At 37.3% G+C, this 14,880-nt stretch overlaps 1 protein-coding gene across 2 annotated transcripts in view; it reads left to right on the top strand.

Annotated features, from left to right (window-relative positions):
• MAGI2 (membrane associated guanylate kinase, WW and PDZ domain containing 2) overlaps positions 1 to 14,880 on the top strand; it is a 1,515,811-nt gene that overhangs the window by 987,197 nt on the left and 513,734 nt on the right. For both annotated transcript variants that reach the window (XM_017880419.1, XM_017880418.1), the window contains exon 5: positions 13,428 to 13,638. In XM_017880419.1, coding sequence (XP_017735908.1) covers positions 13,428 to 13,638 — 211 coding nt within the window. The remainder of the gene's footprint in view (positions 1 to 13,427; positions 13,639 to 14,880) is intronic.

The raw sequence follows: 14,880 nt of genomic DNA, 5'->3' as shown, positions 1-14,880 counted from the left end.
TTTTTTTTTTTTTTTTTTTTTGAGACAGAGTTTCACTCTTGTTGCCCAGGCTGGAGTCCAATGGTGTGATCTCGGTTCACCGAAACCTCTGCCTCCTGGGTTCAAGCGATTCTCCTGCCTCAGCCGCCCAAGTAGCTGGAATTACAGGCGCCTGCCATCATGCCCGGCTAATTTTGTATTTTTTGTAGAGATGGGGTTTCTCCATGTTGGTCATGCTGGTCTTGAACTCCTGACCTCAGGTAATCTGTCCGCCTTGGCCTCCCAAAGTGCTGGGATTACAGGCGTCAGCCACCGCGCCTGGCCAAACAAGGACTTCTTTTACTTTTCTGTTTACCTGTTCAGCAATTAGCGTATATCTTTAAATATTTCAAGTACGTAGTAAATCTATTTTTTTAGTCAATCTTGTCTAATCTCTAGAGGATGTCAGTTTTACAGTATCAACATGATTGCATTCCTTTCATGCTCATTTTACACTATTCAGTATATTCAATATGCAGTATTTCCTAAGTTTGAAGGATATATCCCTGATCCTATATTCCTTCAAAAGTTGTGTAACTAAAAAAAAGTATACAGAAGTGCATTTTAAAATACATACTCTTAGAGATGAGAATTAGCCGGCCTCCCTAGATTTGGCAATACCAAAGATAGATAGATGATAAATAGATAAGTCGACTGGATTTTTTAAAAGATTGAACTCTCCTTCAGGAAAGCAAGATCCTGCAAACCACAGTAATTAGGTTAAGCTTTCTTAGATTTCTTTTACTTCATGAGTTATCTGCTAAACTTTTCCGGAAAGTAATTCACTATTATCTTGTAGCTTCCCCTCACGAGCTATTAGTAAGCCTAGTGCAAAGAATTACAAATGCACATATATTTTAAAAGCATTTAAATGTCTCTGTTAATACACACATACACACACACACACACACACACACACACACACACACACACACACACACAATGCCAGGAGGAACAGGGCCCCATGAGAGCTACCTTTGCCAACAAAGAGAATACAGTATGTGTACACAGAGCTGCCTTCTCCAGGCCCCCAGCCTGCAATTAGTGCAAATGAACTGCATCTCCCAGAGAGCAAACAGAGTGTCCCTTATGTGATCACCGAGTGTCCTCGGCAATGATCTCAGTTCACCATTAGGGACCCGCATCCAGGTCCTGTGCTGCTTGGCACGCTGACTGTGCATGCACCATCAGTCCTGGTTCTGTGAATGAGACCCTGTCACTGTCAGAAGAATTATGTCCTCCCTAGTGAATCTCACTGTTTTCCTGTGAATAATGCCCCACTCTGAAACCACCCCAATGCCTATGCCCTGCTTATTTTTGTGTGGGTTCACAGAGACTGCGATTTGTGTGTCTACCCAGATATTTATCTTTTTTGAGCAGGGTGAGAAGGGCTTAATTTTATGATCTGGTTCCCAGAATACTGGGTTTTATCTCTCCATTGAATGAGTAAATTTCTGGGGCTAATTTAAATTAGCCTTCTAAAATTAGATATTCCATCCATAAATGACGGCCATTCCATCTTTTCTTGAAAGAATTATTTGAAAGTTATAACTGCACTAATTTTAAAATGTTCTGATTATCTAGGTGTAATTAAAAAGTAATATCACTTAAGAGTTTGTGGTGATTGTAATTACAATATTACTATTAATATTATAATTTTATAATTATGGTAATATTACTATTAATATTAATCAAACTATTATAATAGTGATTGTAAACATACCATTTTAATAAGGGAAATCATGACTGGTTTTAGGAGTGTCATTTTAAATCAAAGCACAGTCACGTTTCGGTTAAACTAAAAGTAATGGCTGCGAACCTCTTTAGTCCTTTTTTTTTTTTTTTTGAGACAGAGTTTCACTCTTGTTGTCCAGGCTGGAGTGCAATGACATGATCTCAGCTCACTTCAACCTCTGCCTCCTGGGTTCAAGCAATTCTCCTGCCTCGGTCTCCCAAGTAGCTGGGATTACAGGCATGTGCCACCAAGCACAGCTAATTTTGTATTTTTAGTAGAGATGGGGTTTCACCATGTTGGACAGGCTGATCTCGAATCCCTGACCTCAGCTGATCCACCCGCCTCAGCCTCCCAACCAAAGTGCTGGGATTACAGATGTGAGCCACCGCACCCGGCCCTCTTCATCTCTTAAACGGATTCAGCGTTGCATGCACTCAACCTCTGGAGAGGGTGTTTCTCTACTACTCTGCAGATTTACGTAATTTGTATGTGAGGGAGATTTGATCCATGAGTGGGGAAGGCAGAACGAGAACAACCAGCATGGCACCTCAGGTTTCTCCGGCAATTACAGAAAGCCCATGGAATTGTGAAAATGTTTAAGTTTCTTCAGTTTCTCCAGCCATTCTTAGAATCTAAGCTTTTTTCTAATCACAATCATGTATTCTCTGTAGGTGTGATTTTCACCTGTGTCCCTGTGTTTCTTAGAGTTCCCCTCAGGAAAGTGATTATGATTATTGGTGCAGAATCCCAGCTACTTTATTGTCAAAGATGGCTCTAGCTATTTCTGGCTGAGGACTGGCCTTTCTCTCTGAAGAGGGCATAAGGTCTCTCCGAGCACCCATTCCTTCTATGTGACTCTATCACTGGGAACAGTATTCTGATGTTTTACCCCTCTTTGACTTTTGTTCTTATCCAAAAATACTTTGACTCCAATTTCGCCCCAAAGAATAGCTCTTGAATTATCAAGATCAAATTTAAAGTCTTCCTAATTTTCTCTTTCATCTCCTTTGAATTTCCTGGAACTTCAGAAAGTGGCCTCATGTTTTATATAATACTATGCTCCTGATTAAAAAAAAAAAAAAAAAATTGAAGGCAAGCTCTAAGAAGTGTTGTATGTGCAAGTTCTTTATTTCATACCTTGCTGTGGTTTTTTAAGTGTGTCAACATTTGTGTCAGTTTTTTCACCCCAAAGTTTGTTAAGGATTTGGGGGACTTGTTTCTTTATGATAAATATCTTTAGATACTTTCTTCTCCCCTGTTAATCTAAAATAATTTCCTCTACTAATCTTTCTGTGATTCTTTTCAATTTAGTTTTATATCTTAGGAAATATTTTCCATGTCACCTTCTACCCACAGACTTTGAATTTTCTATTTTTGTAATTTTCCATATTGTTCTTTTATTACTTCCAACGATTTATAACTAATTGTGGGTTTTAGATATAGAAGAAAAATAATTTCGAGGCATGAAATATGCATTATCAGTAATTCACATATCCTCGGCTAGACTCCTGAATAGAAGAGATGTAATTAATTTGCTTATAAATATTACATATATATTGGGAGGCTGAGGCGGGTGGATCACAAGGTGAGGAGTTCAAGACCAGTCTGGCCAACATGGCAAACCCTGTCGCTACTAAAAATACAAAAATCAGCCCATCGTGGTAGTCCCATGCTACTTGAGAGGCTGAGGCAAGAGAATCACTTGAACCCGGGAGGCAGAGGTTGCAGTGAGCTGAGATCACGCCACTGCACTCCAGCCTGGGCGATGGAGCAAGACTCTGTCTCAAAACTAAAATAAATTCTAAAAAAATACATATACAAACCATTTCTTCACAGGATTGGGATTTCTGCCTTCTGGATTGATGTATCATCCCCAAAATCAGAAGCATAGTTAACCACTAACTTTTCCTAATTCTAATATCTGCTTCTAGACTTATGTTTTCTCCCTGGCCTCAAATAATAAAGGGAAGCATTTGTTTACATCTGTAAAAATATGGTATAGATATATTTGCCACACTGTTTAAGGACCACCCCCTCTTTATACTCATATCTGATATATTAATTATAATGAATTTTTTTTTAGCACTTAGAACCACTTCAGAGCACTGAAGAGTCAAAAACTGACTAATAGTCAATAATCAGTTTGCATAGAAAAATCTCTGAAGGATCACAAAGATAATTATTATTGCTAACTTGATGGCTAGAGCCCTGAGAGTAGCAGCAGGAGGAAAGCTTGCTTTTCACTGTTTTCCTCCATTGTACTTCTGGATTTTGTACCATGTGTGTTTCACTATGTCTATATATATATATAGTGTCTATGTCTATATATATATATATATATATATATATATGCAAAAAGTCACTATACAATGTACAAATATTTTAGCACCCATATTAGAATTGTTCTCATTTTAGAAGGTTTAGGAAAAGTAAGAAAACTGATAAGAGCATTCTTGCACAATAATTGACAATCTTGACTTCTTTTGATCAACTGGCCGTGTAGAATGCATGACTGCTCCCTTTCTGAAGACACTGAAATGTGTCCTCCACTTTTCGTTACAGAATATAATCTATAGTACAGCCAGGATGAAAAATCAATTATATAAGTTTACAAATTATATATTAGAAATAAAATAATCATAATTTCTCATACATAAAAATCAACACGATGATATTTTTCTTTTGTCCAAATATCAACCCTGAAGTGTTGATTCATTTACAAGAGCCTGTGGTTCAAATTCTAAGCCAGCTTCCAGCAGTGAAACAAACAGTCTTCCCACCACAATCCAATAAAACCTTAGATCAATATAACAAACACATTTTTTAATGGGATTGTTGGGTTTGCACAAAAGCATGGAGAAATCTTTAAGCCCCACCACATCCAACACAGTGGCCACTACCACAAATGAGTAGAAACCAGAGTGAGAAGGAGTCAGTTATAAGCAGACTAGAAAGCCAAAGTTGCCCCCGGGATATATGAGAAGACCAAGCTTTGGACCAATATAAAATTGGGGAGCTGTGTTTCTGATTCTGCTTTAAATCAGTGCTCTCAAAGGTGCCAAAGTGATGCCAAGTTTGTAGCTCAGTAGCAGCCCCTGGTGCCCAACAAAAGCAAATGCAGAACTCTAGAGAATATAATAGTGAACTCGGAACAGAATGCATGGTTTCTGAGGATTGCTTCTCCTCCTTTAATTTACTTAACCCCATTACATGTCTCTATTGAGGAAGAAAAGCTCAATTGATGCAAACACCTTTTAAAGAAGAAATACTACCTTTATGTATATCCTTCTCTGACATTTGCATTGCTTTTTGAAAACCTCTAATCTAAAAATTATGGAAAATTGACCGTACCTTTTGTTTCTGTAGGCAGAAATCATTTGAATTTCTTGACCAATTTAACTACTCTATTTAGTATTATAAATAATAGAATTCAGTGGTAATAATATGTAACATTTACCGAACACCTACTATATTCTAGCAGTTTACTACTCTAAGCACTTTGTAGATAAGTCTCATCTAATCCTTACAGGTAGGTAACTTCATTATCCCCATTGTACAGTTAAGAAAATTGAAGTATCCACAGAGCGATTAAATAACTTGTTCAACATCCCACTTTAAAGGACAGATTCAAGCCTAGGTGGACTGGCACTAGCCTTAATCATTATGTTCTGCCACTGCTTATGGAGACTGTTGTTATCGGGGAATTTCTAAAGGAAACATAAAAAATCTGTACATTTCAAATTATTCTTATTCTCTTTATGAACTACAAAGATGTTCCCTGATCCATTTTTTATCTCAGCTTAAATGTTTTCCAGCCATGCTTGCTTCCAAAGAAATAATATGAAGACAAGGAGAAAAAATTATTGGATTTCTTAAAAGTTGTCACATAGCCATTATAAATATAAATCACAGGGTAAAATAAATTTTGGAAATTCAAATTTTATGATGGTTTAAAGAAACAGATTTTCTATCTACCTTAAAACAAATCTTTCAATTATTTTCCCTCATTTCAAAAGATGGCAGTTACAGAAAATTGCGTGTTAACTGTATACATAGACCGTGCCAAATGAAAATATGGGTGAGATGTAAAATATGTATTATTCTTCTTGAAATAGTTTTATCTTGGCTTCTGGTTATTCTTTAATGAAACTGGATGGGGACATTCAAAACCATGACATTCTAATTTATCACTGGTCTTGTACCTGAGAGGCAACGTGTTAGATACTGGCAGGGCAATAAACATGAAAGCAGACGGAATGGCTACTATGCATATTTTGGTAATATTAAAACCTTAGACTGGACCAGAACCATAGAATTTATAAGAACTGAACTAAAGGCACAAATACATACATTTACTCTTTCCCAATTGAATGCTTTCAGTCCCTGCACTATGTACAGATATTTGAGCCCTTCTGAATTTCTTAAGGAAAGGAGAAAATTATATTTACTGAATTCAACAAAACCCTCAGGGCAGGCAAGATGAAAGGAATTAAATTTCTTAATTCTTCACAACAGTTAAAGTGTAGGTATTAATAAAATATGTTTTTGTAGATCATTGTTTATAAGACTGTATGTTATAAATGTCTGTTTTGTGCCTCAATGTTTCTATAGAATTTCTAGGAATTCTATTTAACAGTCCTAGTTCTATAGACAATTTTTTCATCCTTAGCATTCTTTAAGAAGAGGTGTTTCTTCTTTACTGAAATGTTCTTTGTTTTTATTGTCAGTGAAAAAAAATTCTTGTTCTGGTTTGAAAGACATCTAAGAGACACAGAAACACAATGGGGAATGCACAAAAAATGTCAGTGTTTGATAAGGTCTGTTCATTTTAGCAGCAAATAAGGAAAAAATTATATTTTACACATCCAAAAAAGACTATTTTTCAATTTAACAATAAAAGCATACTGAGAAATGCATCTTAGAAGTCAAAAAGGACAATTTTACTTAGTCACTTCCTAATCAAATATAGCTTCACACCACTACAAAAAAGGTAAAATGTACATGGGTTATTTGGCTCCTTCTCCCTAGTCAGAATTTAAATAGTCTGGGGATTCTCAAACCTCAGATCTGACATATATATGATGTGTGTGAGGTCATGCTTACATGCACTTATTTCTCATCACACTGCATGGGACTAGGAATACTTGCAGGAGTAGCTGACACAGGCAAGCTTGGTTGGCATGTAAGATCTGGTTATTTCCCTCCCATTATTAGTTTGTTCTGTTCTTAACAGGTAATTTCTTAACTACTTACACAATGTCCAATATATGTCATTTTTAAAAAATTTAAGCCAATGCAGAAGAAAGAAATAATCATTATCTGAAATGCAACAAAGTTTATTTCTATTCTCCATATTAATCAGGGAAACAAATATGATATAGCATGAAACACTAACTGGCAGTCCTTGAGATGTTAAATATTGGTTCAGTGGATTACAAAATGAACTGATCTAGTACACCATTTTATGAGTTGAATTGTGTCCCCCACCCCCAAATTCGTATGTTGAAGTCCAAACCCCCAGTATCTCAGATGGTGACTTTATTTGGAAATACGATCGTTGCAGATGTACTTAGTTAGGATGTGGTCATCCTGAAGTAGGGGTAGACCCTTCATCCAGTATGACTGGTGTCAATAAAAAGAAAGAAATTTTTTTCCAATAAAAAGAAGAAATTGGAACCCAGATGTGCACACAGGGAAAATACCATGTGAAGCCGGCAATTATGCTGCCATAGGCCAAAAAGCTACCAGAACCTAAGAGAGAAGCCTGAAATAGATCCTTCCATAGTGCCTCCAGAGGGAGCTGGCCCTGTCAACGCCTTGATATAGGACTTCAGTCTCCCGAATGTAAGACAATAAATATCTATTATTGAAGCCACTCAGTTTGTGGTGTTTAATTATGGAAGCCCTAGAAAGATATTACATATCATTTGGACCACATTCTCCTTGACTGTACACTGCGTAGCTTAGTGTCTGATGGTTAGTAGGCGCTAAATAAATGTTTCTAATAATGCAGGAAATGTAAGACCAGTTCCTCCTCTCACTGACAAATATTGGAGTTCCTCAGACAACTGCTTTAGGTACTCTTGTTTCTAATTGCTACACTGTCTTCCTAGAAAATTTTATTCAGTTATTTTATGTCATTGAGTATCACTTAACAAATCATTATTGTAGTACTCTGTATAGTTGCTCAGAGTTGGAAGGAGACACATCTTCTCCACCCAACCCCCTCCGTGTTGCCTTGAATGTCTAGGAGAGTACTGAATTTGCATTCCACCATCTCTTTTACTCACTCTGCCCAGAAGAGGTGCAGGGATTTATCTGGGTGATACAACTTGGAAGACGAACCTGGACCTTCTTGGCTCAGTTCCCCTTTTTTTCCTCTAAACATTCTACCTTGCCCTTCTGGGAACATATTCTACCCCTACATGGAAGCCCTGCCCTGGTTCCACATTGCCAATGAATAAATTAGTCCTCTGGGTTTTGCCAGAAGCCCTTGATTCTCATATTAAACCTCATCCCTAGATGAGCCTTTGTGAACAGTAAATGTGGGAATGTTATGAATCTTTATTTGCCTTACTCATTTTTTTGTCTTATTTTGTTAAGATGGGAGAGGTGGGTGCTACTTACTGCTTTCCTCTCAGCTTAGTTCACAGTAACCTGATAAGAAGGTCTATACTCTCCCCCATTAAGGTCTTATCAAGTATCTTACACACTATAGATATTAAATTCGTGTTTGCTACTGTAATGCTTGAGAATTAAGAATAAAGAAATGGATGAATAAGCAGATGAATTAGATAAACTGGGAGAACTTTGCCCAGTAATCTCTGATGCATCAACAAATATGATTATAGACTTCTCCAAAGACTAGATCCTTTTTTAAGAGATGTCCTACATTTCTCTTGAGAAGTTAATGGTATTACACAGTGGAAGGAAAGTTCATTTGTTCATAGCCAAGCTTCTTGAATGATTGCTCTATCAGGATAATTCTATATTTTCTTTTCATTCATTTTTTGACCTATTCCAATCTGGTTTCACCAGCCACTCCAATGTAAAGGCTGCCATAGCTGGCAGCCAGTGTCACCAGTGATCTGCACATCATTCGGTTCTATAGATTTTATGTCCTTGTCTTGCTGGACTGTGCAGAAGCTTTTGCCACAGTGAAGTGTCTTGTCTTCAACACCCTTTGCTTGACTTTTGCAACATGAAGGTTTTTTAATTTTCTCATTGCTTCCATGGCCGCCCTTTCCTCTTCTCCTTTTACCAGTCCATTCTTTCAGTGACTTAAATGTTGAAGTTCCTCAGACAGCTGATCCAGATTCTTGTTTCCACTTCTCACACTGTCTCTTGGCAATTTCATTTACTCGTGGCTAAAATTGTAGTACCATCTAGCCATATGCTCTTGTCTTTCAGATTTATTTTTTTTCCAGCTAAGAACTCTCTGACTTGACATCTCCATGAACCTTTAACTCAGTGTGCCCAAAACCATATGTATAGACTGCCCCTACCCCACAGAATCCTGCTCCCCCTTCCCTGTTTCCAATCTCAGTGAATAGCCTTGCCACCCACCATGTCAGGTTATAAAATCTATCCTCTAAATATTTTTTCATCATGCCACCATCATTACTTTTGAGAGCACAAAAATAACTTTCCACTGCTCTGTGAACATCTATTCTTGCCACCCTCAAATCCCCGGAATAGTTAAGGAGATATTTGTGGGAAACGAAAATCTAATTTTGTCATCTACTTCAGTAGAACATAGCAGTATCTTTGCTCTCAGGACACACTTCCAAATCCTGAGCATGCCTGATAGGGCCTCACCTAATCCAGCCCTCATATATTTATTTCTCCCTTACCTTCTTCTGAAAGAATCCTCAGATCTCATAGCATATTGAAAAAGAGGTTTTCCCTGACTCTTTATTTGTGATTATATGACTATACATACAGAAAATCCCATATACATAAGATTCCTTAGGAAGCACTCATAACACTTAAAATTACTGTATAAAGACTACACATCTTAGCATATTTGGAGTCCCATGAGAGAAAGGATCAATGTATCTCTTGTTCTCTCTTCTGTCCTCAGTGCCTGGCACCGGTTGAGTGCATAATAAATATTGATTAACTGAATATTGAATAACTGAATATGTTCAGAGCATGACCTTGCATTTGCATTTGAACTTTTCAGTGCAGCATGACGTTTTGTATGTTCCATGTACATACTGCAGTATGTATAATTACATGTTGAAACATGCCACAGAAAAGAGAATCTGAAGATAGCAGTGGTACCTATTTTTGCTGCTTTTATCCTACAAAATTTACAAAGCTCAAATCTATATAAGGAATCAGCTAGGAGACTATATCATTAAGGGCCATATTATATTCTTAATTTCCTTTTTAAGGGCAACACAGTGAAAACTTGTAAAGTGTTCTTATGTTTTCTAATTTCTAATAGATACTTTAATATTGCTCTCCTAGATTGATGCAGAGAGGGGAAAAATTGGCCCATGAAATTAATAGTGACACCAAGATGATATTCTAATTTACTCATTTAGATAATCTATTAACTTTTGAAGTTACGAAAACAATAGATACCCAATGAAGGCAAAGATATGTAAAAGAAGCTTCTCCCACCCCCATCCAAATTTACTATCCTGAGTTAATCAAAGCTGACGATCTGTTATACATCCTTGCAGTCTATATACATGCTTATACAGACATATAACTATATATCACTTAGAGACCTTAATATTTGCTTATTTAGAAAAATAGGATTAATACTATACATTTCTCTGCAACTTAGATTACTCTTCAAATAACAATTATAAGCACCTTTCAAGGTCAATAGATATTCATTGGTTTTAAACTACATAGGTTTCCATGGTAATGACAAACATTATTTATTTATTTAATTATATTCTCATTGATAGGCATTTATATCATTTCCAGGGTTTTACTGCTACAAACAATATTGCAAAAATAGTATTATATAGGCATGGTTATATAATACTGCCTTTATTTCTAGAGGATATGTTCTCAAAGTAGGATAACTCAAAGTCTGTGTGTATTTGTATTTTTTTATTTTAGTAGGCATTATGATCCCAAACAATTGCAGAATTTTATATTTCCAAGATGGCTGCCTTATGCTCACATTACCTCTTACTACATTTCAGCCCCTCTGAATCTCAGTAGTGCTCTCCTTCTAGTTTCTGAGTTAAGGAACTTCTCCTCCTTTTACCCTAATGATATTACTTTCTCTCGGTGGTACCTGCTCTACTCTTCCCCAACAAATAAGACTCACGGTTTGTCCTTGACAGCAGAAAAACTAAATGGGGGGGAAATAAATTCGTGAATAGCTCAGTAAACATACACATTAGGAGATATTTCAAAAATATCCCCTATACAATTAAGCCTACACGTTGACCAAATTATTTGCCCAATAATCTCATCCCATGAAAAGGGATGAGTCTTTAAAATTATCTCATATACTCACTCTCTGAAGTGCCTACCGATGCGAGCTTTAGAATGTCTCTATTTTCCTACCTTTTCTTCACTTTCTAGAACCTGAGCTTTCCTGAGATAAAGTTTGAAACCCATGGTCTTATTAGGTCTTCATGTATTTTTCTTCTTTCTATAATCTGTCTTTAACACATACTACAAATTTTCAGAAATGTGATCATCTTCCATTTACATTTAACTACATTATCCAGGATTTACTTCTTCTGTATTAGTTAATCCTCACACTGCTATGAAGAAATACCTGAGACTGGGTAATTTATAAAGGAATGAGGTTTAATTGACTTACAGTTCCATATGGCTGGGGAGGCCTCAGGAAACTTACAATCATGGTGGAAGGCAAAGGAGAAGCAGGCACCTTCTTCACAGGATGGCAGGATGGAGTGAGTGCTAACAGGGGAAATGCCAGATACTTATAAAACCGTCAGATCTCGTGAGACTGACTCACTACCATGAGAACAGCATGGGGGAAACCTTCCCCATGATCCAATTACCTCCACCTGGTTCTGCCCTTGACATGTGGGGATTACAATTCAAGATGAGATTTTAGTTGGGGACACAGCCAAACCATATCATCTTCCTACCTTTTATTTTCTCCCCATATGTTGAGATCTCTGCTCTGATTCAATCATCATGATATGGTAAGAGTAATTTTTCAAATTTGGCCCTCAGATAAGATACTTGGAGAGTATACATTCAGAACTTTTGCGTGTTCAAAAGTGACTATCTTTGCCCAGATAGATGAATATCTTGGTAGAGTTAAGTTCTTGGATTGCTATACCTTTTTTTCTCTCAAGTTACTATAGATGTTACCCTCTCTTTGAGCTTAGAGTATTTCAGATAAAAGGTCTGATGCTCTTTTGTTCCTCTTTTCTTTATAAGTAATCACATCTGTTCAGTATGGAAGCTGCCAAAGTTGCCTTTTAATATTGTAGTTTGGAGATTTCAACTAGATGTATCCAGGTGTCTGCATGTTTCATTAATCTGGCCTCAGATTCAGTGAACTGTTTCAATCTGCAGACTGGTGTTTCTTCATCTTAGATAAATTTTCTTCTATTGTTTATTGACTTATTATTTCTTCCTTGTGTGTTCCTTCTTCTCATTCTGGAACTCATACTGCTTATATGTTGGGGATCTTGGGTCTCTCCTCCAAGCCTGTTACCATTTCTCTTAAGGTATGTTTTGCTGTGTTGTACAGTAGCTCCCCTTAGCTATGAGGGATGTGCTCCAGTACCCCCAGTGGATGCCTGAAACCTCAAATGGTACCAAATCCTATATATACTACACACACACAAAAAAAAAACTATGATAAAATTTAATTTATAAATCAGATGCAGTAAGAGATTAACAACAAATAATAAAATAGAATAATCATAACAATATACTGTTATGAAAGTTATGTGAAGGTGGTCTTTGTCTCTCTCAAACTGTCTTACTGTACTGTAATCATCTGTTTTTGCACCATGGTCTACCATGGGTAACTGAAACTATGGAAGAGCTGTGTTTCTTGCTGGCAGAGCTGTGTTTCTTTCTGGATTCTCTAGGAAATAATCCATATCCTTGCCTTTTCAAGATTCTAGAGGCCACCAATATTTCTTGGCTTATGGTCTTTTTCTATCTTCTAAGCTAGCAACATTGCATCTCTTTGGCCATGATTTAGTAGTCAATTCTCCCTCTTACCCTTCTTTTCTGCCTACTTTTTTCACATTTAAGGACCCTTGTGATTACATTTAATCATAATCATCCAGATGAGGCCATCTGGATAATCAAAGATAATCCCCCCATCTCAGGGTTCTTAATCACATCTGCAGATCATCTTTTGCCATGTAAGGCAATATTCACATATTCCAGGCATTAGGATATGAACATCTTCAGGGGCCCATTCTGCTCACCATACCTGTATTGTGAAATGGTCCTTACATTACATCCTTCAAACCTCCAATTCTGTAAACAACAATAATTAGCTGAAAGATAGATGACAATGAGGAGTGAAAGGAGAGCTCAAATAGGCCTAGTGATCATTATGCTTTTTCAGAAATGTTTCCTGTTAGCCTTCACAGAGTTTATTCATGGAGTTTATTCCCTGGTACAGCATTCTCCATACTCAGTCCAGAGTTACCATGGCTGGAGTGACTAACCATGTGCTCTTGTTCTCTTACAGAATCCAGTGAACATGAAGACAAGAGTGCAGGTGCCTCAGGGGAGATGCCCTCCCAGCCTTATCCTGCACCACTGTACAGTCAGCCTGAGGAGCTGAAGGAGCAGATGGATGACACAAAGCCAACTAAACCTGAAGACAATGAGGAACCAGACCCATTGCCTGATAACTGGGAAATGGCCTATACAGAGAAGGGTGAAGTCTACTTCATTGAGTGAGTTTCATACATTTCTTTCAACAATGCCAAAAAGATCATAGCAGGATATAAATGATGTAGCAAGTTAGACGTGGGAAAAAAAAAAAAAAAAAAAAAAAAAAAAAACATGAACTTCTGGTAACATCTTTTTTATTTGTGAGAGAATAATGGGATAGTGCCTTAACACAATAAAGCATCCTAGAATACAGAAATAAATCAAATAATGGATTAAATAATTGCACCCTACAATCTCTTATAACTGTGACTAAAAAGACAAATCTCCATGTTATGTTATTATTGAATTAGGAATAGTCTAGATATCATGAGATAGTGCTTACTCGACTCCTCCTAGGCCCCCCATCTTGTCTAAATGAAATTTTTTTTCCTATTATCTAAGCTAGTTGAAGGAATATTCACCATTATGTCCAGGAGTTTAATAGAATGCAACTATTTGAAGTAATAGGTCACAAAATAAAAAATATTAATGTTGTTCGTTTGGTTGGTTGGTTGGTTGTCTTTGAGACAAGGTCTCACTCTGTCACCCAGGCTGGAATGCAGTGGCACAATCACAGCTCACAGCAGCCTCGACCTCCAGGGTTTAAACAGTCCTCCTGCCTCAGCCTCCTCAGTAGCTGGGATCACAGGTGCATGCCACCATGCCTGGCTAATTTTTGTATTTTTAGTAGAGATGAGGCTTTGCCTTGTTGTCAAGGCTGGTCTCAAACTCCTGGGCTCAGGTGATCACCCACATTAGCCTCACAAAGTGCTGGGATTACAGGGGTGAGCCACTGCACCCAGCCAAAGAAAATGTTTTTAGCATTTGACCCCGATGTCAGATGTCGCTAAAATAATTTGGCTTTGTATAGTTCATTATACTTCCTTTTACTATATTCCATTATATTAATTGCTTACAATTTTTATGACTTGCTAAGGAAACTGTAGTGCAAATCCTGAACTTCTTGGTAATACTCAACCTAATCTTTCTTTTAGGACATTTTTAAAAAATATATTTTTTGTATACATCCTTAATAATGTGGGGAGGCTTTTTTTTTTTTTTTTTTTTTTTTTTTTTTTTTTTTTTTGAGATGGAGGCTCTCGCTCTGTCACAGGCTGGAGCTGCTGGGCGGATCTTCGCTCACTGCCAGCTCGCCCCGGTTTCCGCCCTTCTCCTGTCTAGCCTCCCGAGCTAGGCTGGGACTACAGGCGCCGCCAGTCGCCGGCTAGGTTTTTTGCCTAGTTTTTTTTGTAGACGACGGGGGG

This window comes from Rhinopithecus bieti, unplaced genomic scaffold (genome assembly GCF_001698545.2).
Source record: "Rhinopithecus bieti isolate Rb0 unplaced genomic scaffold, ASM169854v2 scaffold_11291, whole genome shotgun sequence".
Lineage (NCBI taxonomy): Eukaryota > Metazoa > Chordata > Mammalia > Primates > Cercopithecidae > Rhinopithecus > Rhinopithecus bieti.
Note: the sequence above shows the minus strand (reverse complement) of the source record. Positions and strands in the feature narration are given on the sequence as shown.